The following is a 26318-nucleotide window of genomic DNA, read 5'->3' on the forward strand; positions in this document are numbered from 1 at the left end:
GCTGATTCCTTTTTCAGAATAATCCTTGCACCATTTTCTCATACAAAAACAAAGTGGCTAAATGATACTACAAATATTTTCAGAAATACTGCTAACAATTAATACCATACATGCATTTTGGTTTGGGCAGCTGCCTTCCACCAAGCTAACCAAGTTCATATCTACATGGAATCTATGTTCTGCTTAGATTTCTCTGGGTGCTATGATTATCTCAAACACTCATTCATATTAGTTCACTGAACTAGATCTAGTATTTTAGATCAGGCACCGATATGCTGATGTTACAGCTGGACTAAACAAGCATCTAAAAATATCACATAGGGATTTGGGCACTCTAGGTCACTAGGCCACCAGAGATTTAGCTTTACACCACTAGATCATAAGGGACTGAAAAGGGAGAAGGTCACCAGATTGTAAACTCTGCTTCTGGATCACAATCTGTCTGTCATGTTATTTTATACAGTAACAACAATAACCACTTTGGATAATGTAAACAGCATCTCTCATAAATTCTTCCACCATTAGTCAGTGCTAATCATACACTATATGTACCATTATTTAAGTAAATTTAACTCTTAGCCCATAAATAGAATACACACTCTTAACCAGTTTAACAAGATTGCTGTGTATTACAAAACCTAACCTGTTTCCGTAACAAAAGATTTTTTTTTTTTTACTGTGCTATTCGTTTCTTTCATGCCATCCTAGTCAAAATAAGGGATCAAGTTCTCAGGTCTTGTTCCATTACATTCCAGAATATAGAAAATCCATCACGCATATATGATAACATTTTACACAGAATTATAACCATAAGTTATATCCTGGTAGACAGCTTAGATAGCAAAGAATCTGATTAGTTGTTATGGGCAACTAAGACAATTCTACTTTACACCAGTTTGATAAATCTCCTCCATTGTTCGTATCTATGGAATGAGTGACTAAGGCCTTAGGCCACGTTTACACTTAGTATGGCACCGGCAGTTCTGTGACCCGGCCGTGTCACGGAACGGCTGGTGTCAGTAAAATTTATTCTGGCAGGTACAAGTATTTCGCAAAAGTAAAAAGAAGAAAAAACAATTATGGTTTACAAGAGATATAAGATCTATAGTAAGGGAAAAAGTCAGCATATAAGATGTAAAAAGACACTGGAAGTAGCTGACAGAGAAGTGTATAAAATTAGACTAAATTTGCCTCAAAAGAGGAAGAAATGACCAAATATGTAAACAAGGGGAATAAACACTTCTTCAGATAGAATAGTCACAATAAGAAAAAGAAAAACATTACATGGCATGGCATTACATAGCATTACAAAAATAAGTAGAAACATAGAAGAAAAATGGCAGAAAAAGACCACTGGGTCCATCTAGTCTGCCCTTTAGTATCTCCTTTCTTACTATCGTAGGATAGATATATGTTTATCCCAGGTAGGGTTAAATTCATTTATTATAGATTTACCAACCAAATCTGATAGTAGTTTGTTCCAAGCATCTACTACTCTTTCAAAAAAGTAATATTTTCTCATGTTGCTTCTGATCTTTCCCCAACTAACCCTTGTTCTTAAGTTGATGTTATGTCACATAAACTGCCGACACCTGCTGCAGCGGTGGGACAGGCTAGAGCAGCAGGAGTCGGCAGTTTATATGACGTGATGTCACCAACTTTACAGAGACCTGAACACGCCATGCTGTAGTAAGTGCAGGGAAAATGCACTATGGGTGCATTTCCCATAATAAGTGTCTATTAATAATTTTCATTACTTTCATTGGACAATAACATATCTTAAAATTATTTTGCTCAGATTTCCCCTTTAAGCCAACCACAAATCCACTAAACTATCCAGGGATAAAAGTTTACCTGTCATTTAAATGTCACTTTACAGAAATCAATAGTACAATAGTTATACTTTAAACTCTGTAATAGAATTTATTAGGCAAAAGAGCTTCTGTATTTGAAAAGCTTTTTAACAGCCTCCCCCTCACTTCAGAAGAAGCAGGTTATCTGTGTACATTATGCTCTATGGGGGGGGGGGGTCGAGGGGGTGGTGAGCACACAAAGGAGAAAAGGCAGCCCTGCACAGCACAACATCTCTGTAATGTATATGATTTTGCCTGATAATGAGAAGATAAGAAGTGAGGGTGAGGCAGCAAAACAGCTTTTTAAATACAGAAATCAACATTATACGGCCACATCCTCATTCAGTAGCACACGATCCTGGGGGTCACACAGCACCAAAACCTCTGTAACTACACAGTGACATTATACTGACTGAATTGTTCCATTGTTTTGTGGTAAGCATGCACAGTTGATAATATAATTATCAAATGTAGATAAAATAATTAGCCTAAGTTAACTGCTCTCAGTTGTTATACAACCTGCATGATGAACATGTGTGAGTGCTCAAAGGACTGGGACTTCCTGTGTTTGTTTTTTTTTTTTTGAACAGAGAAAAGACCAAGTACCAGCATAGACCACAGTTTGGCCATATGCATAACATTGATTTAAACACAGAAAACGTAAAAAAAAATTGTGACAGGTATGCTTTAATCCCTAGATAGTTCATTGGATTTTTTATTGACTGAAGGATAGATATCACAGGGTTGTTGTGTATTCCAAACAGAGAATGAGAAGTGGTGTTACACAAGGATCGGTTCTGAGTCTCGTTCCATTAATATGTCTGTGGGTGACTCAGGATAAGGTTTGGTAAGTAAGCCCTGCCTTACTGATAATAGTCTATAACTTTTACTTGAAATTTAGAAGTCAAGTAATTAAAAAAAATCGAATAGATGACTTTGCATTTTTTATTGGGAGCTCAGAAAATACTGTTCATTAGACTACAGGAAAGATAGTGAATAAAGTCCTGGAACATCTGGACCCGCTACCCACTTTTGGTAGCCTTGCCTGAATCATTTGTCACTTTTCCACTCTGGGAAAGAAGTCTAATTGGCCTGTTTGTAGGCCCTACTATGTAACCAACACTGGCTATAACCCTCCTACAATGAGATAGAAGAATCCAGCAACTTTCTCTCTACACTTCTTGCTGAAAACAACATAAACATACTCTGTCTTTTTGTAGTCCATACAGTTCATTAATTATACACTCAATTATACAATTATACACGTCTAGTAAACATGGAAAAATCTGTAAATCTCACACCCTCAGGCCCAAGTAAAAGACACCAAAACCAGGCCCATAATCTCCCAAACACCAACTAACCCAGAGACAAAGGATTCCATAATACCACAACACGTTCAGATCTTAGTTTAGTCAGATGACACACTGGCTATCCTGTGCTTGACTTGGTACGATCCTCTGCTATATGCAGAAGTCCATCCTAATTGCCACACAATCCAAGGCATGGGTGTCAGTAACTTACCTGACCGTGCTCCAGCGTCGTCTGGCCCGGCTGGAGCGCAGCGCCGTCCTCCTCGGCAGGGCCGGGTGACGTCACGGAGACCCGACGGCGTCCCTAGTAACCAGGGGAGCCGCGGGTCTCGGGTCAGTGAGCGTCGTCCGGCCGAGCAGCTGAGTGCTGTTGTACTCAGGCTGAGTGACGGATCTCTCTGCCACTCAGCCTGCAGTGCACCAGCTGCTGTGTGTCTGGATTCAGGAGGCCGGACCAATCAGCCTTTGGTCCGGGCTCCTGATCCAGTATAAAGTGTTGTCAGTGCCAGCTTCAAGTCGCTGACTATTAGTTTATCTGATCCCAGCTCCCCCTTGTCCTTTTCCTGCATTTCCCGTCCTAACTCCTTCCGCCTGACTTATCGTGTTCTGACCTTCGCCTGACCTCCGACTTTCCCTTGTGTTGCCCGATTTTGTACTGCGTTGCCTGTTTGGTTTGACCTGGCTTGTTTCACTATTCTCTATTGTGTTTTGTATGTCCGTACTGTTCTGTGTCTCACTTACGTAGCGTAGGGAACGCCTTCGTGGTTGTCCGCGACCGCTTAGGGTCGACAGAGGCAATTAGGCAGGGTCAGTGGGGGGTCCAGATTCAGGGCCCACTGTCTCTGTCCTGTCTGTTCTTGCCGTTCCCTAACAATGGGATTATCATAAAATATAGCTTTTATTTCATCCACATTAAAACCTTAGAAAGTGAGCAAATCTAGTTGCGGCTACGACTGGAAGATCACACAGTGGGAGCAGCACTGGGGAGCAAGAGGGGGTGTGTATGGCTTGTTTATTATTTTTAACCATTGGGAAGCAGTGTGCAAAGTTCAAGTTTACCCTGGAAACCTTTATTACTGTTTGTTTATTAGCTTCAGACTTCAGCTGACAATAAGCAAGGGTGCAAAAAGTTTCAGGGTAGCCCGAACCTTATGATATTCCTTCTTGTCTTTGTAGGGGGAAAAAAATGGTCACAGTGAAGGTCGGTCTCTAACGACTGCAACATCTCCATGTATGCATTGGCCAAATGACATCAGGGTAAACTTTGACTACTTACACCCTGACATTTTAAGTATTCTCAAGCATACTTTATTTTAATGATAACTGCTTGCCATAAAGGAATTTAATCATTATTATTGACGTTCTGTGGCTGACAACCCATAATGATCAAAACCAATTATACTCCTGTAATAGGTCTTTGCAAGAGCGCTATACAATTGTTGGCTTGGATTCGAATTCCATGGTAAAAAAAGACTTTAAGGCAAAGAAGTTTTATCCATTTACCGTGAAGCTGTTGTTGATGTTCTTAGTACTGGTCTCAGCAACACTGGCATCTGAAAGGTCAACTTCATCAAATATCAGAGACTGCAATAAAAACATAATGGTTAAGATACATTTACACCAAACAATTCTCAGCAATAGCCAACACCCATACAACTATTGTACTATGTGTGCAGTCAGGGCCGGTTTTAGACAAAATGTGGCCCTGGGCAAAGTTGAAGGTGGGGCCCCAAATGCTAAAACATTGTAGCAGCAATTTAAGGTCCCGATACTTTTTTGTCAGCGGTTGGCGCGCTGCTCGAGGTGGGGTGATCTTCTGTGACCTTAAATAAGACCCCTCTGTGCCCTATATAGTAGATAGGTCCCTCTGTGCCTCCATAGTACATATAGTCGGTATCCCTCTGTAGGTAATTCTTCTGGTAGTTACCTCCACCACCCAGTATGTAGTATCCACCAATATAGGAGGCATCTCACTGTAGGTTTTACACCTGTTAGCTAGCCCCCTGATAGTTGCCCCCTCAGCAGATAGCAGCTCCCCTGATAGTTACCCCCCCCAGCACATAGCATCTCCCCTGTTCCCCCCCCCAGCACATAGCATCTCCACTGATAGTTGCCCCCTCAGCAGATAGCATCTCCACTGATAGTTACCCCCCCCCCCCCCAGCACATAGCATCTCCTAGGGCTGGGGCGATGTGGGCAAAAAATAAAATCTAGTTTTTTCTTTTCTCGATTTTTTTTATTTATTTTTTGATGGGTGTAGTAGTATAGGCATAGTGGATAAGGGGTGTAGCAATAGTAGAAGCATATAAGATGAGGGGTGTAGTAGTAGATAAGGGGAGTAGCAGTTTTGGGAGTAGTAGTAGTATCAGGAGTGGAGGTAATAATAGCAATGGTAGTAGAGCAGTATTGGGGGTAGTAGTAGAGCAGTATTGGGGGTAGTAGTAGACTAGTATTGGGAGTAGTAGTAGAGCAGTATTGGGGGTAGTAGTAGAGCAGTATTGGGGGTAGTAGTAGAGCAGTATTAGGAGTAGTATTGGGGGTAGTAGTAGAGCAGTATTAGGGGTAGTAGTAGAGTAGTATTGGGAGTAGTAGTAGTAGAGCAGTATTGGGGGTAGTAGTAGAGCAGTATTGGGGTAGTAGTAGAGCAGTATTAGGAGTAGTATTGGGGGTAGTAGTAGGGCAGTATGGGGGTAGTAGTATAGCAGTATTGGGGGTAGTAGTATAGCAGTATTGGGGGTAGTAGTAGAGCAGTATTGGGGGTAGTAGTAGAGCAGTATTAGGAGTAGTATTGGGGGTAGTAGTAGGGCAGTATAGGGGTAGTAGTAGAGCAGTATTGGGGGTAGTAGTAGAGCAGTATTAGGAGTAGTAGTAGGGCAGTATTGGGAGTAGTAGTAGAGCAGTATTAGGAGTAGTATTGGGGTAGTAGTAGGGCAGTATTTGTGGTAGTAGTAGAGCAGTATTGGGAGTACTATTGGGGGTAGTAGTAGGGCAGTATTGGGGGTAGTAGAGCAGTATTAGGAGTAGTATTGGGGGTAAAAGTAGGGCACTATTGGCGGTAGTAATAGAGCAGTATTAGGAGTAGTATTGATGGTGGTAGTAGTAGAGCACTATTGGGGGTAGTAGTAGGGCAGTATTAGGAGTAGTATTGAGGGTAGTAGTAGAGCAGTATTAGGAGTAGTATTGGGGGTAATAGTAGGGCACTATTGGGGGTAGTAGTAGAGCAATATTAGGAGTAGTATTGGGGGTAGTAGTAGGGCACTACTGGGGGTAGTAGTAGGGCAGTATTAGGAGTAGTATTGGGGGTAGTAGTAGGGCACTATTGGGGGTAATAGTAGAACAGTATTAGGAGTAGTATTCGGAGTAGTAGAGCAGTATTAGGAGTAGTATTGGGGGTAATAGTAGGGCACTATTGGGGGTAGTAGTAGGGCAGTATTAGGAGTAGTATTGGGGGTAATAGTAGGGCACTATTGGGGGTAGTAGTAGAGCAGTATTAGGAGTAGTATTGATGGTGGTAGTAGTAGGGCACTATTGGGGGTAGTAGTAGAGCAGTATTAGGAGTAGTATTGATGGTGGTAGTAGTAGGGCACTATTGGGGGTAGTAGAGCAGTATTAGGAGTAGTATTGATGGTGGTAGTAGTAGGGCACTATTGGGGGTAGTAGTAGGGCAGTATTAGGAGTAGTATTGGGGGTAGTAGTAGGGCACTATTGGGGGTAATAGTAGAGCAGTATTAGGAGTAGTATTCGGAGTAGTAGAGCAGTATTAGGAGTAGTATTGGGGGTAATAGTAGGGCACTATTGGGGGTAGTAGTAGGGCAGTATTAGGAGTAGTATTGGGAGTAATAGTAGGGCACTATTGGGGGTAGTAGTAGGGCAGTATTAGGAGTAGTATTGGGGGTAATAGTAGGGCACTATTGGGGGTAGTAGTAGAGCAATATTAGGAGTAGTTTTGGGGGTAGTAGTAGGGCACTACTGGGGGTAGTAGTAGGGCAGTATTAGGAGTAGTATTGGGGTAGTAGTAGGGCACTATTGGGGGTAGTAGTAGAGCAGTATTAGGAGTAGTATTGATGGTGGTAGTAGTAGGGCACTATTGGGGGTAGTAGTAGGGCAGTATTAGGAGTAGTATTGGGGGTAATAGTAGGGCACTATTGGGGGTAGTAGTAGAGCAGTATTAGGAGTAGTATTGATGGTGGTAGTAGTAGGGCACTATTGGGGGTAGTAGTAGAGCAGTATTAGGAGTAGTATTGATGGTGGTAGTAGTAGGGCACTATTGGGGGTAGTAAAGCAGTATTAGGAGTAGTATTGATGGTGGTAGTAGTAGGGCACTATTGGGGGTAGTAGAGCAGTATTAGGAGTAGTATTGATGGTGGTAGTAGTAGGGCACTATTGGGGGTAGTAGTAGGGCAGTATTAGGAGTAGTATTGGGGGTAGTAGTAGGGCACTATTGGGGGTAATAGTAGAGCAGTATTAGGAGTAGTATTCGGAGTAGTAGAGCAGTATTAGGAGTAGTATTGGGGGTAATAGTAGGGCACTATTGGGGGTAGTAGTAGGGCAGTATTAGGAGTAGTATTGGGAGTAATAGTAGGGCACTATTGGGGGTAGTAGTAGGGCAGTATTAGGAGTAGTATTGGGGGTAATAGTAGGGCACTATTGGGGGTAGTAGTAGAGCAATATTAGGAGTAGTTTTGGGGGTAGTAGTAGGGCACTACTGGGGGTAGTAGTAGGGCAGTATTAGGAGTAGTATTGGGGTAGTAGTAGGGCACTATTGGGGGTAGTAGTAGAGCAGTATTAGGAGTAGTATTGATGGTGGTAGTAGTAGGGCACTATTGGGGGTAGTAGTAGGGCAGTATTAGGAGTAGTATTGGGGGTAATAGTAGGGCACTATTGGGGATAGTAGTAGAGCAATATTAGGAGTAGTTTTGGGGGTAGTAGTAGGGCACTATTGGGGGTAGTAGTAGGGCAGTATTAGGAGTAGTATTGGGGTAGTAGTAGGGCACTATTGGGGGTAGTAGTAGAGCAGTATTAGGAGTAGTATTGATGGTGGTAGTAGTAGGGCACTATTGGGGGTAGTAGTAGGACAGTATTAGGAGTAGTATTGGGGTAGTAGTAGGGCACTATTGGGGGTAGTAGTAGAGCAGTATTAGGAGTAGTATTGATGGTGGTAGTAGTAGGGCACTATTGGGGGTAGTAGTAGGACAGTATTAGGAGTAGTATTGGGGGTAATAGTAGGGCACTATTGGGGATAGTAGTAGAGCAATATTAGGAGTAGTTTTGGGGGTAGTAGTAGGGCACTATTGGGGGTAGTAGTAGGGCAGTATTAGGAGTAGTATTGGGGTAGTAGTATGGCACTATTGGGGGTAGTAGTAGAGCAGTATTAGGAGTAGTATTGATGGTGGTAGTAGTAGGGCACTATTGGGGGTAGTAATAGGGCAGTATTAGGAGTAGTATTGGGGTAGTAGTAGGGCACTATTGGGGGTAATAGTAGGGCAGTATTAGGAGTAGTATTGGGGGTAGTAGTAGAGCAGAGGAGAGATATGGGGGTACTTTATCATACAGGATACTGTGTGATTCAGCACCCACCTCCATCATGTACTGCTCAGGGCCTGGTGCCCATAGATACAGAGGGAGGAGGGCCCTGAACAGTATATGGTGGAAGGGGGGACTGCATCATACAAGATCCCCTGCCCCCTTCCTGTATACTGTTCGCTAGGCTAGTATATGGGGAGGGGGTTACTGTTTTATAAAGACACCCGAGGCTCCGCCCACCCGCGGCCGTAAGCACCGCCCCCTGGCCGCAAGTCCCGCCCCCAGTCTCCGTGACCCTCTAATCCCCCCCCCCTCTATTTCTTTACCTGGGCTTGCCGTTCCTCCTCTTCTGTAGGGCACAGGCAGCTCTGCAGGAGGGGCGCTCCGTCCTCACAGCTCAGCTCCTTCGTTCATTAGTGGAGCAGGGGAGCTGCTTGTGCTGCGCTGCTTCCTGCTCCACTAATGAAGGAAGGAGCTAGGGGGCCCCTGGGGGATGGGGGCCCTGGGCAAGTGCCTACTTTGCCCCCCCCCCTAACGCCGGCCCTGTGTGCAGTAATGCTGTGGAACCATGCAGCACTGCTACAGTAATCTTTTACATTACAAGGCTATGTTCACACAACGTAAGTTCCGTACTAATCCCGGCCATTGTGATGAAGGCTGAGGGAATTCCGGCCAGAGTGTATACACATAATATACACTCTGTCCGGGATCCCAAGCAGCATCGCAAAAAACTGACATGTCAATGAATAGTAGCTGCAGAAAACCCTGTCAGTTCACACAATGAAGCTTGCGGCTCCGGCCACACACTCCATTGTGTGCAGCGGGGAATCCAGATGCGGGCGCGCACGGATGCGCCCGCATCTGAATCCAAAGGTACAGAACAGCCGGTCTCTTACAACGTGTGAACATGGCCCAAAAACAGCAGTTGGACCTCGAAGGGTAAGGTCAAGTTGGACAGATTGGTTTTACTTGCAGGTAAAATTTGCAAACAATCTATGTGAATGAGATTTATAAAATATTATCCTAGTACTGAAATTTGTTTTCTGCACTTTGTAGATTTTTAAATCTCTTGTGGATTGGGAATGGATTGTTGCCTAAAAATCCTTAATAAAACCCCCAGATCCTTGTCATATTGCACAGATTATTTTCTCTTACCACAGTCAAATTACCAAAAGGCAGCATGCGCACTAGGGAACTGCCAATTACAGCACACTGTCAGCCCCGCAGGTAGGGCTCGGGTGCTGACATATTCCCTTTAACAGCTAAATTTGTCTTTGCATATAAATACATATAAGCAGTAGTCTATTTAAATATTCTAATATCCTCATCCATTAACAACCAGAAAAAGACTTCTGGAGTTTACTACCTTTGAATCCTTGGCATAGTACAATGTCCGCCCTCTGAGTTTGAAGTAGCGTCTCTTCCATCGTTGAAATGAGCTGGTCTGTTTCAGCAGAATTCCTTCCTTTACACTTTTCTGCAAAAAAGACATAAAAATCAGTTTGGAGGTGGTTAAAACACAGATTATATTAATCAAACTACATTTACAGCATTACAGCAAAAAAAAAAAAAAAAAAGATTCTTCAGCTGTAAGTCAGTTTTTCCTGAATCCTGAAAAAGTAAAATTAAGAAATCTGTATTTGCATATGTAGTTCAGTCATAAAGGAAAAAAACTCCCACTGCCATACAGGTAATGCTTTACTACTGTATTAGTAGGTATCCTCTCTTTATTATAGTAACAAAACGTATCACTTTAAAGGGGTTGTCCGGAGATAAAAAATTATTCACAGAATAACACACATTACAAAGTTATACAACTTTGTAATGTATGTTATGTCTGTGAATGGCCCCCTTCCCTGTGTTTCCCCCCACCCACGCTAGACCCGGAAGTGTGGTGCATTATACTCACCGCATCTTGTGTCGTCCACGGTCTCCGATCGTCAGCAGTGACGTCTTCTTCGGGAGCTTGGCGGATCTTCCCGAGTGCCGGCCACCCTCTGCAGCGTCATCCGAAGCTCAGCCGCGATTGGCTGAGCATAACTGTGCTCAGCCAATCGCGGCTGAGCGGCTGATGACGCGGCCACGTCATCAGCTGCTCAGCCGCGATTGGCTGAGCACAGTTATGCTCAGCCAATCGCGGCTGAGCTTCGGATGACGCTGCAGAGGGCGGCCGGCACTCGGGAAGATCCGCCGGCCTCCCGAAGAAGACGTCACTGCTGACGATCAGAGACCGTGGTCGGCACGTGATAGGTAATGTATAGCGCACCACACTTCCGGGTACACGGGTGGGGGTGGTGGGACACGGGGAAGGGGGCCATTCACAGACATAACATACATTACAAAGTTGTATAACTTTGTAATGTGTGTTATTCTGTGAATAATTTTTTATCGCCGGACAACCCCTTTAAGGCTGGGTTTACACTACGTATATTTCAGTCAGTATTGTGGTCCTCATATTGCAACCAAAACCAGGAGTGGATTAAAAACACAGAAAGGATCTATCCACACAATGTTGAAATTGAGTGGATGGCCGCCATATAACAGTAAATAACTGCCATTATTTCAATATAACAGCCGTTGTTTTAAAATAACAGCAAATATTTGCCATTAAATGGCGGCCATCCACTCAATTTCAACATTGTGTGAACAGAGCCTTTCTGTGTTTTCAATCCACTCCTGGTTTCATTGCAATATGAGGACCACAATACTGACTGAAATATACGTAGTGTGAACCCAGCCTAATACTGTTTCCGGATAGTGTCCCATTGGTCTGTGTCTGTTCTGTTGATAGCATCTAAATGATCTAAAGGAATCTAAAGGAATGCCCCCCCCCTCTTTCGGCCCACGTAGAGTTATTTAGCGTAGAAAAAGGATGGCTGAAGGGCGACCTAGTAACTATGTACAACTATATCAGGGGGCATCAGCGTCAATCTGCTCTTTGGCACCGACACTACACAGGGAAGAGGGTCAGGAGGTAGTTTGTCTCACTGTGTACTGGTGGCAACCTGGGAGTGAATGGGAGCTGAGAGTGAATGGAGTGAATGGAGAAAGAATGCCTCTGGGCCCCCATTCCTTGTGTAGTTGAAGCAGCCCAGGTGCGGGGGTCAGCACACCATCGACCAGTGACTGGTGACATGTGGATAACTTATGAGTTCATTTTGCATAGAAAATCCCTTTTAAGGCTACCACCTTAGAAAGTGTCTAGGAGGTGGGCCCTTTATGTATGGTTCATGGAACTGTCAGTTAAGATTGACAGATCAAGTATCTAATCAGACCACTAGAGTTGTCAACCATAGCTGAGAGCAGGAGCTGGGGAAGCTCTCAATATAGATAGCTTTGTGAATTGAACAAGAAAAGCCACCTCCTGGGCAATTCTTAAGGTGGGGGCATAAATCACAATTTTCCTTAGTAATGCAAACTGTATGACTGAAACCACAGGTATGATTCCATTCACCTCACCAACAACTTTATGAGACTGTCACAGGTTTGGATGGCTCAGATTCCCTTTAAAGGGGTGGTGAGCTGTGGCAAGTAGTCATGGTCCCTGGGCGTTCCGGAGCAGTAATCACGCCCCTCTGGGCGTGATTGGCCTGCATAATTATGGCAACGTCACCAAGAGGCGTTCTGTCCCCAACGTCAGCACGCCTACATTCTTTCTGTGCCACTCATGCACAGTACAGCGGGTCCGGTCTGCGCCGTACTGCACAGGTGCAGAAAGCCTCAAACTCATTGCTGGAGGTCCGGTAATGAGTTCGAGGCTATTTTGCACCTGCCCAGTACGGTGCAGACCGGACCCGCTGTACTGCGCATGAGTGGCACAGAAAGAATGTAGGCGTGCGGACGTTAGGGACAGCATGCCTCTCGGTGACGTTGCCACAATTATGCAGGCTAATCACGCCCAGAGGGGCGTGATTACCGCTCCGGAACGCCCAGGGGCCGTGACTACTTGCCGCAGCTTACCGCCCATCGTGACTACTTGGGGGCAATTTACATACAGGGAACCAAGTTTATAAAGTAAGTTTTCGGGCTGTACACTCCAGGGATGGGGGGTGTAGAAGCATGTTCGGGAAGTGTGCTGGGTGCTGCTACAGCACATTCCCATAGCGTTATAGCCGTTTTTTAAGTGATTGGTTCCCTTTAATCACAACTATTTACTGAACATGCGAAGAAAAATTTATGATTATGATTTTAGATGGGTCCCTTTTCACACAAAATAGGATTACTATAGGTGTGCAATAAGGGTGCTAATATGCAGCAACATAACAATGATATTATGCCAGCCTTAGGCCCCTTTCGCACATCAGTGTAATACTGTCCACGATTACAGATCTGTAATTGTGGACAGTATAAAACCAATTAATTTTACATAATCCTAGCTGCTACAGATCCAAAAAATGCCTGTGATGCATGCCACAAGAAATATTGGGCCACTTTCAATCAATGGGACAGGGAAAGATATACATCCAAATTCACTTTGTAGTTGCGGACGTGATGGCTGTGATTACTGGTGTGTAAATGGTGTAAAAGTGTGTAAAAGCCTTACTTTGTGCTACATTATATATTGTTAAATAATGTTAAGAATGTTCTGAGAAAAATAAAGCAGAACACAAACATTTATGCCAAAATGTATGTTAACTTACTGACAAATTAGACTTTTACACACAATGGGGGGGCATGTATTATGGTGTGGCATAGCATAGAGGGGCCAGATGCGAAAAGATTTATTCAAACACACTTGTTGTGCAAATACATTTTCGCATCAGGCCCCGCTAGAGGCCTGAGGGGTGGGGCCAGAGGGGTGGGGGTAGGGTAGGGTGTAAAAGGGACGGAAGAGGTGGGGGCAGGGATTCTGTTTCCATTCAATTTAAAAATTTTTACACTGAAAAATGTTAAAGAAACCTAAGCCATCTCTGAGCATTGCGCCTCTACATGAATCCATGGAATATCGGTGTTGCAGGGACATTTTTAAACTGCATAAATTTCACACTTTTCCAGCTTTTTTTGTGAGGTGTTTAGAAATGTTTTTTCCAATTTCAAGGGACTCTGTCACCTCCAAACACTCGCTAAACTTATGTTCTCAGAAGATTATACAGCAGTAGAGTATACAAAGCTGATTCTATATCTGCAATTGTTATCTTTCTATGTTCTTGCATTCCTTTGCTATAAGGCCACAAATGAAGGAGTCTAAGTAGTCCTTTTTATTATATTCTTGAGCTAAGTAGTCCTCTCCATGCATCAACATGCCCAGTATGTAGGCTTACAATGGTGAAATACTAAGGAGTAGAAACAAATTACAGATTTGGAATCAGCATCTAGGGTTTTGAGGAGGGCAGATTGGAGGTGATAGAGTGCCTTTAATGTCCTATAGAGAAGCATGTAGAAAAACACCAACAGGCTATGTTTACACAACGTTTTTTTCTGTTTGTTATTCAATATTCAAAAGTGTCAAACATACTCTGGCGGCAGTCATTGGTGAATTATTTTAGTTCAGGTTGACTGCTGGCCCTTTTGGGTGTGGTTCATACAGGTGCATATTACTTGTCTGGTGCACTTGACTTTAATTTTCCATAATTTATTTCTACAATGTAACCTGAAAATCTGTATGCAAATGCATGCTTATATCAACAAATAGAACAGGCTCTGTTTATAATTTTTATAGCATAGATATGAATCGACATAAATAATTACAAAAATTAATTGACAGTTCATAATGTAGCACTAAACTATAAAGCTGGGTTCACATAGTATTTTGGTCAGTAGTAAAGTGGGTTGAAAACACAAGAAGGGTACAAATATAGGGCGCTCTATACAAATATAGAGCACCACCAACAATGTATATGCTGCAGAACATATACTATTGGCAAGTTTATCACAAAGTGGTATGGTAGCGCCTCCTCATTATTTCTGAATATTGGATTTCCATTACAATAGGTTTTAGGTATTAGTCAATCTGTCACTGAGGCATCTGAGTGGGGCTATGTTCACACAACGTAATATTTCAGTAAAGAATGGACGCTGATTGCAATGGAATCAGTGTCCGTTCTTTACTGCAGGGGCGGCATTGCATTGAAGTCAATGCAATGCCACCCACTGTATGTACACATCGTTATGTTAACACGCATGGGTAAAATATTGTACCTGCCTATTATTTCCAGACGCTGTCCACTGAACAGCGTCCGGAAATAATGGTTGTTCACACAATGTAATGTGCAGTGGCGGCGCACTTTTCATTGAAGTGAATGGCTTATTGATTTGCAGGCACACCCGACAGTGTCCGCAAGTCAATTTTAAAAAAAGAACGTCCTGAATGCAGCCCGATGGCCACCAGTTTAGCGCTGTTTTTTCAAGTGTGAACATAGCCTATCTATGACCATTGCCGATTATTGGACTTATTTGCATATCAGTTAAGCTACACAATACATCAGTGGTAAATCTTTCTATATACATTTTATACATGAAATAACATAAGAAGAAAGAAACAGGGAAACCTTCCATAATGATGATTTTTTTTCCCCTTCTTTTCTCTATTGAGATATTGTGATTCTGTATGATAAAAAAAGGAAGACAATGAAGGAGAACAAGCCTCAGTAGGTTGTCTCATCATAACAATCCCTGTCCAGATCTCATATAAGGGCTTCCTTAATTGGGACTCCCTTCCATTAGCCTGAGCAGAGAGCTTCTGCAAACACAGATTATTATTCTAGCAGATCTGACCTGTCCATGTATTACTTGAACAAGCATTCTCTTGAAGTACTCCATGTATACACAGCCAATCTTTCAGTTATACTCAATGTAAAAAGAATTTCTAAATGAAACAAACTATTATTTGAATTTTCTGTATTGGCACCTAAGTACCTTAAAATATTTTCTCCGTAATTTTTACTATGATTATTAACATTAATACACAAGTTAAAATAAAAAATATAATTAATGAAATAAAAGAAAACATTATTTGTAATGTAGACTACATGTATAGCAATTATAAAAATAGCAGACCTCAGTGAATGCATAGTCAAGGATCTTCTCTAACACGACGTCCACTACCATTACATACACTTGATGTTGGTCTCCAGAATACAGGTCTTCTTTTTTTCTCTCACAATTTAAATCAGGAATTATTCTGATCCCTTATCCTAAAATTGCATTGGTCTTTTCTTTCACAGTGGAATCCACCCTTTAAGCAGTGAAGTTCTGTAGCTCTCCTAAGACCACAAAAGTCATCATACTCCTCCATCCATAACCGTCTCATACTGCTGTCTGAACTATTGCATTTATGCACTACAGTTGGTAAGATCACAGTCCATTGAGCCTTGTTCTCATGGTGACTTAAACCTGATTAGTTGTCAAGAACATTGTAAGAAACATATCTCTTCTTTCTTCCTCCTTTAATGATAGTATAGCAAAGTGTTAGCTATACCGTCTTACTTAACTTACCTTGCAGGTAAATAAGGAAGTTGTATAAAGGAAAGAAAGAGGTGTGTCAGTTCTATAAATAGATGTCTGAGGTGAAAGAATACATTGACCTGTCAGACCAGATAGACAAGACTATAGACTCCGGGCATAAGAAGACACCAAGTGTCTAAAAAAAAAAAACTGGTAATATACTTGTTATTTTTCTTTACCTAAAATGTACAAATTAATACATAATAATAAACTAGAAGTAGCCAAATGTTAGTAATGATGTTTATAGGATAGCAGATATATTGCAACGTTTTCTATTTTGTTATGGCAGCGACTTTTACAGAAGTGACAAAAGGAGAGCAAATTTACTCAGTTCTCACTTACAGCAATTATATTTACCATATAATAGCCTACAAATACAGAAGCACTCACACATTGTGAAGAGCATCCTAAACATGACATATGTACAATATCTATAATATGGGAATAAATGCATTAGAAATATAAGAAAATTGGAGTAGTTGAAAAAAAAACTCTGAAGGGTTTGATAAATGATTTAAAAAAATGGCAGAAACAGCCGTTGCACCAGGGTTTGCATCCTACACCTGAATACATCGCCTCCTTGCCCAATGCTTCAAGAGGAATAAAGTTAAGCCTTAAAAATTAAGTGGTGAGTGCTTAATATTTATTTATATATTTTTTTTTCCTATTTACAAGCAAATTATTAAATGTAAATGCTTAAGCTACTAATACAACAAATTAAAAATTTGTGAAAAGTAAAAAAATGGATAAAAGGAATCAATGCTGCAAAGATTTAAAAAGAGAAATTTATTGCCACAGAAAGTAAAAAAGACCCAAGATATTCTTTATCTATGTAAAAAAAAAAAAAAAAAAGAGGTATTTCTATCTCAACTAAAGTAGTAATACTTGCAGGACTTGTCAAGTTATATTTTTTGCAAATACATTATGTAACAAAAAACTTCTCCTGATAGGCTGGCACTTTTTCTTCCAATGTTAAAAGTTTGATGTCTAGGTTACCAACCACTGCTCTGTTCTACAAGCAGTGGTCTGACTGGACATGTATAGGCAATGTTCACACAACTCTTTTTCAGCTCCGTTTAAAATCAAGTCTGTCTTTTTGAGTCTAAAATAATGGAACCCTTTAGCTGTCCAGCCTTCTCTTATAGCAATGACGGCTGTTGGTACATTATTCTAGTTTGGGTTTACTAATTGTCCTCTGGTTGTGGCTTAATTGAAAAGTCCATTAAATTTAATAGTAAAAACTGAGAAAGAACCGTGACAAAGAAAACCTGTATGTGAACAACTAATAAAAAACGTCCGCTGTTTGCAAAAGACGGTGAAAATAATGAACATTATTTTGACATCCGCAGTAATAACGTTGTGTGCATTGTATCCGTCCTTCATTGACGGATTGCCATTGCAGTCAGTTAAATCGCGTCAAAAATGGATGTTATTTTAAATTGCAAAAGCAGATGCCTTTTCTCTATTTTTGTTGTGTGAAGCCAATCAGTGGTCAGTAAGCAGTGGTCAGTACTACCACTACTTATTACTTAAGGAGCGGGGATTCCCATCATAATGACGGGAATCCCCACTCTAAATGGGTGGAATGCAGCCACAGAGGGCATTTCGGGGTGCCCATGGTGAATGGTGACCCAGAGCTCCTGCACAGTGATGTCCTCCCTCTTCAGGTGAATGGTGCCCTCTGCCACATAGGAGACAAGCCAGCCCCCTTTCCAGGTGTCTAGGGTCTCCTATGCAGCTGAGTGTGCTGCCCACCCGTTCAGAGGGAAAACTGGTTTTAATATCAAAGTGTTGGAACACCGAGGTATTACTGTGTGTAAATTAGCCCATTTTGGTTCATGGCCCCTCCCGCCCGCTAGTTGGCTGATACTACACCCTCTACTTATGCACATTCATTAACTTATAAACAGTGATGTCTCCCTTTTCGGCCACGATCTTGCACTTGCCCTACAGCAAAAAAAATACCTTGATTTCCCCAAAGGGATAAAACTTCACTTTTATTTACAGTCTATTAATATTGTGGTAGTGCACAGGTATATACAGTGCTATTTTAAAATAGCAGCGCTATCGTGGTATGTCCTTTACAGTGTGTATAGTGTAGCTTGACAGTTTGTATCAGCATCTGTGGTCTGTGGATCACAGGCAATCGTGGGGTTAACTTCACCTCCACTGAATCTGTTGTGATCTAGCGATCCTGTACTACAAGTCACTATGTGGGATGTGGGATACTGCTTAGCTTGCTAAGGTTGTTTGGACTTATTCCCAGAAAACGCTTGCTATATTAAAATCCCATGCCCTATGGTCTATGGATTTTAATATAGCAAGCGCTATCTGGGAATAAGTCCGATCAACCTTAGCAAGCTAAGCAGTATCAGCTATTAGCAAAAATGCAGTGTAGCTGAAATAAGTTAACTTCGGTATTAGATCACAGCTTATCCTAGGTGCTCTGATCTACTAAGTTGAACGCCGTCTTCTAGGCTCTCATAGAGGTACAGTTAACATAGCCAGTTAATGTAACGAGCTGACAGACGTTTACAATCACTAAGAAGTCACGTTTCCACCTTTCTAGTGCATGCAAGACTTGGAATATTGGTAAGCTTTCAGACGGAGGGATTAATACTACCCCGAGTAAGCTACCACAAAGTCTGCATGCATAGAAATTGTGTGATAAGCCGAACTATGATATGCAAATTGTTTATGCATGGTAACATGTCACCGCACTAGGGGTAACCCGCGCACCTTCAGCGCACCCCACTATCACCACATGCTTTGTAGCTTAGTTGTACCTTTTGCCCATGGATAGTAACGCGTAATCGCACCAAGGGCAACCCAAGTGTTAGTGTACACTGCAAAGTATAGTGTGAACGGTGTCTGGTGGACATACCAATACTGACAAAAATCAATATAGTAACCCGAGGAATAACCAACATTGTCTAGCCTTAAATGGCAACTATATACTGAAAATAAAGGGTACTTACCAATTGATTGTGTGGTAATCCCACATACTATAGTTACTTGTAGTACAGGATCGCTAGATAACGGCAGATTCAGTGCAGGTGAAGTTAACCCCATGACTGTCTGTGATCCACAGACCACAGATCCTGATACAAAACTGTCAAGCTACACTATACACACTGTAAAGGACATACCACGATAGCGCTGCTATTTTTAATATAGCACTGTATATACACGTGCACTACCACAATATTAATAGATCGTAAATAAAAGTTAAAGAGTCAGAAATCAATAGTCCAGTCGATTTTAAGAAACTTTGTAATTGGGTTTATTACGCAAATATGCCATTATCTGCATTTAAAAAGCCTTTTCCCAGGTCCCCCCCTCCTCTCCTTTCTGTCATCCACTGCTCAGAATCAGGAAATCTCAAATCAGACGCATCATCTGTGTTATGGAGAGGGGAGGGGGAAAAGAAATCTCGGCAGAAGAGAGCAGAGAACAAAGGATTACACCCTGGGGGAGCTATTCAGAGCGCTATTCAGAGGTCAGATAGGTCAGTGGTGACATCAGAGGAGAGAAAATTCACAACAGTGACTCTTTAAGTTTTATCCCTTTGGGGAAATCAAGGTATTTCTTTTGCTCTAGGGCTAAAAACATTTCCTGACAAGTCAATACCTCCCAATAGGTGAAGGATCAATATCCTCAAGATCTTGCACTTGTGCAGTAATGCTAGTCCTATGGGTGCTGTTACTGCATGAGACATGGGAAGGGAGGAATCACTAAATAGGAGGCATAGTATGAGTCGTTGGGCAGACGGGATGATGCAGACAGGATAGCCTTAGTGCACCAAACAGACTCATTTACATATTTGCTTTGTCTAATAACCAAAAACGGCCCAACGAAGTAGGAAAAGAAGAGCAGCACTGGAATCTGCATCTCTCCCAATACAGGTAATCACCAGGTTCATATGTATGAACCTGCTAATAGTTTCCATTTTACTTTACAAGTCTTAAAATAATATTATATTATAATTTTAAAAATCACAAAAAAAACTTTTGACAGTAACTTTGAGTGATGGGTCTGCCAAAAATGCATTGCACTCAGCCCCATAATGCATAGTAATAAGCCCCATAATGTCTTTCACCCAGCACCTCCCTCTGCAAGAGCCAATGAAAAGACAGTATAGAGGTGATGGCTATTATCTCAGCTGAACTTCACACACAGTAGAAGTGTTTAAAAGAGCTCCAGCGTATAGTATGTTAGTGTATTGTAATTGCAGAGAAAGCATATGACATTGTTGCCTGGATGGCAACAGAGTTATCTTACAGTAAAATAAGGTTACCTTTAACAACATGATTTAGGGCAAGAGTTCAATGTGTTCCTCACCCTTAACATCTACTTCTTCTCCAAATCCTCCTTCTCCATTCCACCGTCATTTCTCTATCACAGAATGTGTGGCCAGTAAGAAACTTACTCACCAACACATCTGGTGGTGTTGAAATTAAAGTTGTTGGGATTTCATTCTCGAGACTTTACGGACATTTGGATTTGGATTTCCCCAAGGCTATAATGTCCCTATACACGAAACTGTCAGCTAGAATTAGAGTGACTGACTTTCTGTCAAGCCCATTCCAAATTCGGAACGGTACAAGCCTGGGTTGCCCCCTATCTTCTACCCTGTTTGTACTAACCATAGAAATCCTTCAACAGAAAATTAAACAGACCTCTGCCATTAAAGGCCTTACAATAGGTTCCACTGTGCACACTACAGCCACATTTGCGGATGATCTATTATTGTTTATTACTAATCCCAAATAGGCCTTTTCGGTAATACTCAAGATACTTGAAGATTATGGCATCCTTTTCAATTTTAAAATTAATTATGGTAAATCAGAGCCATTAAAGGGGTATTCCCCCCAAGAGCTAAAAAAATGTAATGCTCCCAAACCTAGCTGGCCTTACTCACCAAGTCCCCCTGAGTATTTTGAGACGTCTCCCATCTTTCTAGCTGCTGCCGTTCCTGAGTTACAACTTTTTCTAAAACATGGTCTATATCCAAGATAGGGAACTACATTTCCCATCATGCAATGCTTCTGCCTGATGATGGTGAAGTAGCAGAGCTGAGACAATGAAGGAGATGATGACAGTGTAGCAGAGCTGAGTTGGCGGAGACGGTGTAACAAAGCTGAGTTGGAAGTGACGGTGTAGTAGAGCTGAGTTGGGGATGACAGTGTAGCAGAGCTGAGTTGGAAGTGACGGTGTAGCAGAGCTGAGACAATGAAGGAGATGATGAGAGTGTAGCAAAGCTGCGTTGGCGGTGACGTCGTAGCAGAGCTGAGTTGGCGGTGACGGCGGAGCAGAGCTGAGTTGGGGGGACGGCGGAGTAGTAGAGCTGAGTTGGCGGGGATGCCGGTGTAGCAGAGCTGAGTTGGCGGGGACGCCGGTGTAGCAGAGCTGAGTTGGCGGGGACGCCAGTGTAGCAGAGCTGAGTTGGCGGTGATGCGGGCGATTGCGAGGGGCGGAGCTTATCGCGGGGGCGGAGCTTGCCGCGGTTGATTGCAGGGGGCGGAGCTAGTCGCGGCGATTGCGGGGGCGGAGCTAGTCGCGGGCGATTGCGGGGGGCGGAGCTAGTCGCGGGCGATTGCGGGGGCGTAGCTTGCCGTGGGCGATCGCGGGGGGGGGGGCGGTGCCGCGGGTGAGTGCGGAGGCTATGCTGTGGGTGAGTGAGGGATGCCAGGGGGGGGCTGTGTGCTGCGGGTGAGTGCTGGATGGTGCACCGGGAGGCTCTGGACACAGGGGGTAAGCAGGTGGCTGCTGTTAGAGAGGGAGACAGTGATAGCTGCGCTGATCACTGTCTCCCTCTCTAACAGCAGCCACCCCATCAGTGTTCTCAGTCACTTCACTGTGCTGGGACTGATGACACGTGATGCCGACACGGAGGGTGGGGGTCAGGAGCAGGGAGCGTGTCGGGTTGGACTGAGGTCTGATGATTCTATGCAATCCGTGGGGGTGAATGCAGCTGGATAACAGCAAAACTGTGCAGAATCCATAATAACTGTATGTTGGAAAGATGGAAAGCTACGGGTGGGCAGCGTATTAATGCAAAAATAATTTTGGGGGGAATACCACTTTGAATATTACTATACCTAAGACACGGCTTCCTGAAATCCAAAAATTAGCCCCCTTTCATAGCCAAATTTAGCAATTAAATATAAGCAATTAGTTATTTGAACAATGTTGAACAAGTTAGTTTGGGCAGCTTACAGTGGGGTGTAAAGGACTTTATCACTTGCCACATGTGACACATCCTTTATGTACTTGCAGATATTTCTATATATTGGCAGGACAATACGTCCCATGTACAAACGGTTTGCTGAATAAGTCGCTGTACTGAAGACAGGTAAAGGTTGTACGAGATTCATTTCACATGTACGTGCAGTTCATGGGGTGATATGACAGATACATGCTTCATGGGTTTAGTGCAAGTTAAAAAGTCATTGGCAGGGGGAGATCAACACTCAATGCAATTAAGTAAACAGACGCAGCTAATTCTTAAAGCATAACTGTCATGTTTTTTTTTATTGCAGAAATCAGTAGTATAAGCGATTTTAAGAAACTCTGTAATAGGTTTCATCAGCCAAAAAAGCCTCCTTCTGTACTCAAGAAGCAATCTCCCAGCCTCCCCCTCTGACTTCTTATCTGTGCATTATCAGGCAAACACGTCTTCATTACAGAGAAGCCAGTGAAGACGGGTTCTGCTCTCTCCATTGTAAGCCTATGAAGGGGGGAGGGGCTGAGGGAGATGAGGGAGCAGGAAGAGGTGACATGAAAGTCAGCTGTTTGTAGACTGTCTGGGCACCTAAAATGCTAAATTCAGGGGTCAGAGAGGTCAGTGCTTATCTATGAACTTACTGAGAGAAGATTGCAGGGTGTTGTGCTTTGCAGGACTGCTCTGTGCTCAGTCACTCCTAACAGCCCCTCCCCTCTCCATAGCCACATAATGGAGACAGAAATCCTGCTTTATCTGATGTGAGGGGGGAGGCTGGGAGATTGCTTTTTCAGTCCAGAAGGAAACTCTTTTAGTACATAAAACCTATTACAGAGTTTCTTAAAATCGCTTGTAATGTTTTCAGAAAAATGACCCTGAAATGACAGTTATGCTTTAAAGCTAATGCTTATATGGAGTAAGTCATGGGCTGTGAGAAAGCACGCTAGTAACGTGGGAAGCGGCTGTCGCCCATTCACTTGTCCACACCTGTTGACCGCTGTTCACACAGTAAACACTTTGGTTCTTTTTGTTTCTTTATTCCTCATTATTCCTTTCTACAAACCATTGATATCTAAATGGAGAATATGATTCATGTTGAGCACCACAGCTAGCTTGGACATTCGGGCTATATTACTTACTGGATTTTTGGTGCAGTTTGAGTAGTGCCAAGGTTTTCTTGTTGTACGTGCATTTTGGTATACTTCCACTGCAGTTTTTGAGCCAGAGGTGGATCCTGGAATCAGAAGGCCTTCCTTTATAGTCCACATTCTTTTTTAATCCATTCTTAGTTTTGACTCAAGAAAGCCAAAAACCAAAGTGCATTTAAAGTAATAGGTAAAATAAAGGAAGCACTTTTATGTCTCCTACCTGCTGGATCCACTTCTGGCTTTGGCTTAAAAACTGCAGTGGCAACAACAAACAAACATGTTATGTGTCAAGCCAGCAAGGGGTTATCTAGTTAAGTAAAACAAATGTTCAATATAATATGTTCCATATTTGACTGTGCTACCTTCTCCTTCAGAGACTAAAAACTGTGTTGAGCATTCCTCTGAACATTTATTTTATTTAACCTGATAACCTCTTTAAGGTTACAAACCCACTTGCCAGATCTGCAGCGAGTCTCCTTGCTGCGTTTTTGCAGCGAGACTCGCTGCAGATCCTGGCCCTATACTTTCAATAGCAGAGAAACTCGCAGCAGGGATGTACATCCCTGCTGCGATTTTGTCTGCAGCCCGCCCCATTAACCCCCCCGGCCCCCGTTCCTGCTTGCTTCGGGGCTCCCGGTGTCTTCACGGCCCGCCCGGCCAATCAGTGCGCTGCGGCGGGGCAGCGCACTGATTGGCCGGGCGGAACGTGCCGGAAGCCGCTGAAGCAAGCAGGAGCCGGGATCAGGTAATGTATATCGCCCCCAGCCCCCGGCCACACGATCGCCCCCAGCCCCGCAGCCCCCGACCGCACCATCGCCCGCAGCCCCCGGCCGCACGATCGCCCCCAGCCCTGCAGCCCCCAACCTCACGATCGCCCCCAGCATCGCAGCCCCTGGCCGCATGATCGCCCCCAGCGGGCGATCGTGCAACCGGGGGCTGCGGGGCTGGGGGCTGCGGGCGATCATGCGGCCGGGGGCTGCGGGGCTGGGGGTGATCGTGCGGCCGGGGGCTGCGGGGCGATCGGGGCTGCAGGGGGGCGGGCAGGATATACATTACCAGGTCCCCGCTCCTGCTTGCTTCGGCGGCTCCCGGCACGTTCCGCCCGGCCCCCCCGCAGCGCACTGATTGGCCGGGCGGGCCGTGAAGACACCGGGAGCCCCGAAGCAAGCAGGAACGGGGACCCGGTAATGTATAATGTCCGGCGGCCGGGGGGTTAATGGGGCGGGCTGCAGACAAAATCGCAGCAGGGATGTACATCCCTGCTGCGAGTTTCTCTGCTATTGAAAGTATAGGGCCAGGATCTGCAGCGAGTCTCGCTGCAAAAACGCAGCAAGGAGACTCGCTGCAGATCCGGCAAGTGGGTTTGTAACCTAAAGGGGTATTTCGGCGCTGATTAAAAAAAAATCAATCAATCAATCAATCATAAACATAGTTTTTACACTTACCATCCCTCCTGAGTCTGTTTCCGTTTAAATTTCCCGCTGTTTGCAGGTCCCTGAACCTCCAGTTTGTGTTTTCATGTTTTCTTCACTTACTGGTTTGGGCTTTCCCATGATGCACTTTGTCTCCTGTGATGTCTATTAGACTCTGTAGAACTGTTAGATAGCTTACAGCTTGCTCAGCCAATCAGAGCTGAGCAACCTGTGTCATCTGTCAGGCTGGCCTAACAGGGCTTAGACCTGCCTCTCTCTTGATGATGTCATTGTCACAAAATGGCTGACACAGAAAAGCCTGGGGTCAACAGTCATTATGTAAGAATGAGTTTACTTCACTTCCTGGTGGGGGTTTGATGGGGGAAAAGATAGGGAAGAGGGCAGATAGGTGATTGAAGCGTATTACAAAGTTATATAACTTTGTAATGTGTTTCGATTACTGTGAAACAGCTTTTCGCTGGAATACCCCTTTAATGTCTTAAAGGCTGCTTTCACACGCAAGACATTTTTTTGGAACCCTGCAGTTTTTGAGCCAAAGCCAGACGTGGAGCCAGCAGGAGGCAGAAGTATATAGTTTATATTTCCATTCCCTTTAAATCCACTCAAAAACTACAGCGGCAGCCTAATAGCAGCCTGTTAGTTTACACAGGTGTTCTAGAGTGTAGATGTTAAAACATTTTTTTTTTTTAAATGTTAAAGTCCCCAAGTGAGAAAAAAAACAAGGTTTACTAAAATAGTTGGTTAAAAAAATTAAAAGGATAAATGTTGTTAAATAAATAAATGTAGTACAACAAAAATTCCTTATAAGTATTACAACCTGTAATACACATTTAGGTTATGTCCACACATGTTACAGATGAGCACAAAGCAAATTGTGGCCGTAGTTTTATAACAATGGCCGTGGTTTAGTGTTATACAACGATGCTGAGTTAAATCATTTAGTTACACATAGAGATTTACAGTAGGAAGCTATTCGCTTAGTCCCTATCTGCTTTCTGCTCACTAGGCTGCAGGCTTTTAAGTCTGCTTCGCTCCATGCCGCTCCTCCCTGAGTGCTGAGAAAAGAGGGATCCAGAACTGGGAGAAGTTTCCCAGGACTTGATACCCCCCCCCCCACACACACACACACAATACAAAAACCTTACCCATGAACATTAGCAGAAAAATAATGTGATAACTCTCAGAATTTGATGAGGCTAAAAATAGAAAGAAACTAAAGGCAAAAGTTAGCTGCATCCTTTCAATTTTTGCAACAGTGAAAAAAGAAACAGTATGGTCATCTTGGTCAAGACTGAGCTCTAAGAAACTGGAATTAAGTTTTAACCTTTTAATGACCACTGATATGCCTTTTTATGACAGTTATTAAAGTGTCACTGTTGTTATAA

General features: G+C 43.2%; 1 protein-coding gene across 5 annotated transcripts in view; it reads right to left on the bottom strand.

Annotated features, from left to right (window-relative positions):
• The window catches only part of DGKK (diacylglycerol kinase kappa), a 151547-nt gene that overhangs the window by 62810 nt on the left and 62419 nt on the right, over positions 1 to 26318 (bottom strand). For 4 of the 5 annotated variants that reach the window (XM_069986148.1, XM_069986150.1, XM_069986146.1 and 1 more), the window contains exons 3-4: positions 10053 to 10163; positions 4667 to 4747 (exon numbers count right to left, since the gene is read on the bottom strand). In XM_069986148.1, coding sequence (XP_069842249.1) covers positions 4667 to 4747; positions 10053 to 10163 — 192 coding nt within the window. Of the gene's footprint in view, positions 1 to 4666; positions 4748 to 10052; positions 10164 to 15682; positions 16036 to 26318 lie in introns of those variants that run through there. The other variant, XM_069986149.1, reaches the window with a different exon arrangement.

The sequence above is a fragment of the Dendropsophus ebraccatus genome, chromosome 10, assembly GCF_027789765.1.
Source record: "Dendropsophus ebraccatus isolate aDenEbr1 chromosome 10, aDenEbr1.pat, whole genome shotgun sequence".
NCBI classification, from domain to species: Eukaryota; Metazoa; Chordata; class Amphibia; order Anura; family Hylidae; genus Dendropsophus; species Dendropsophus ebraccatus.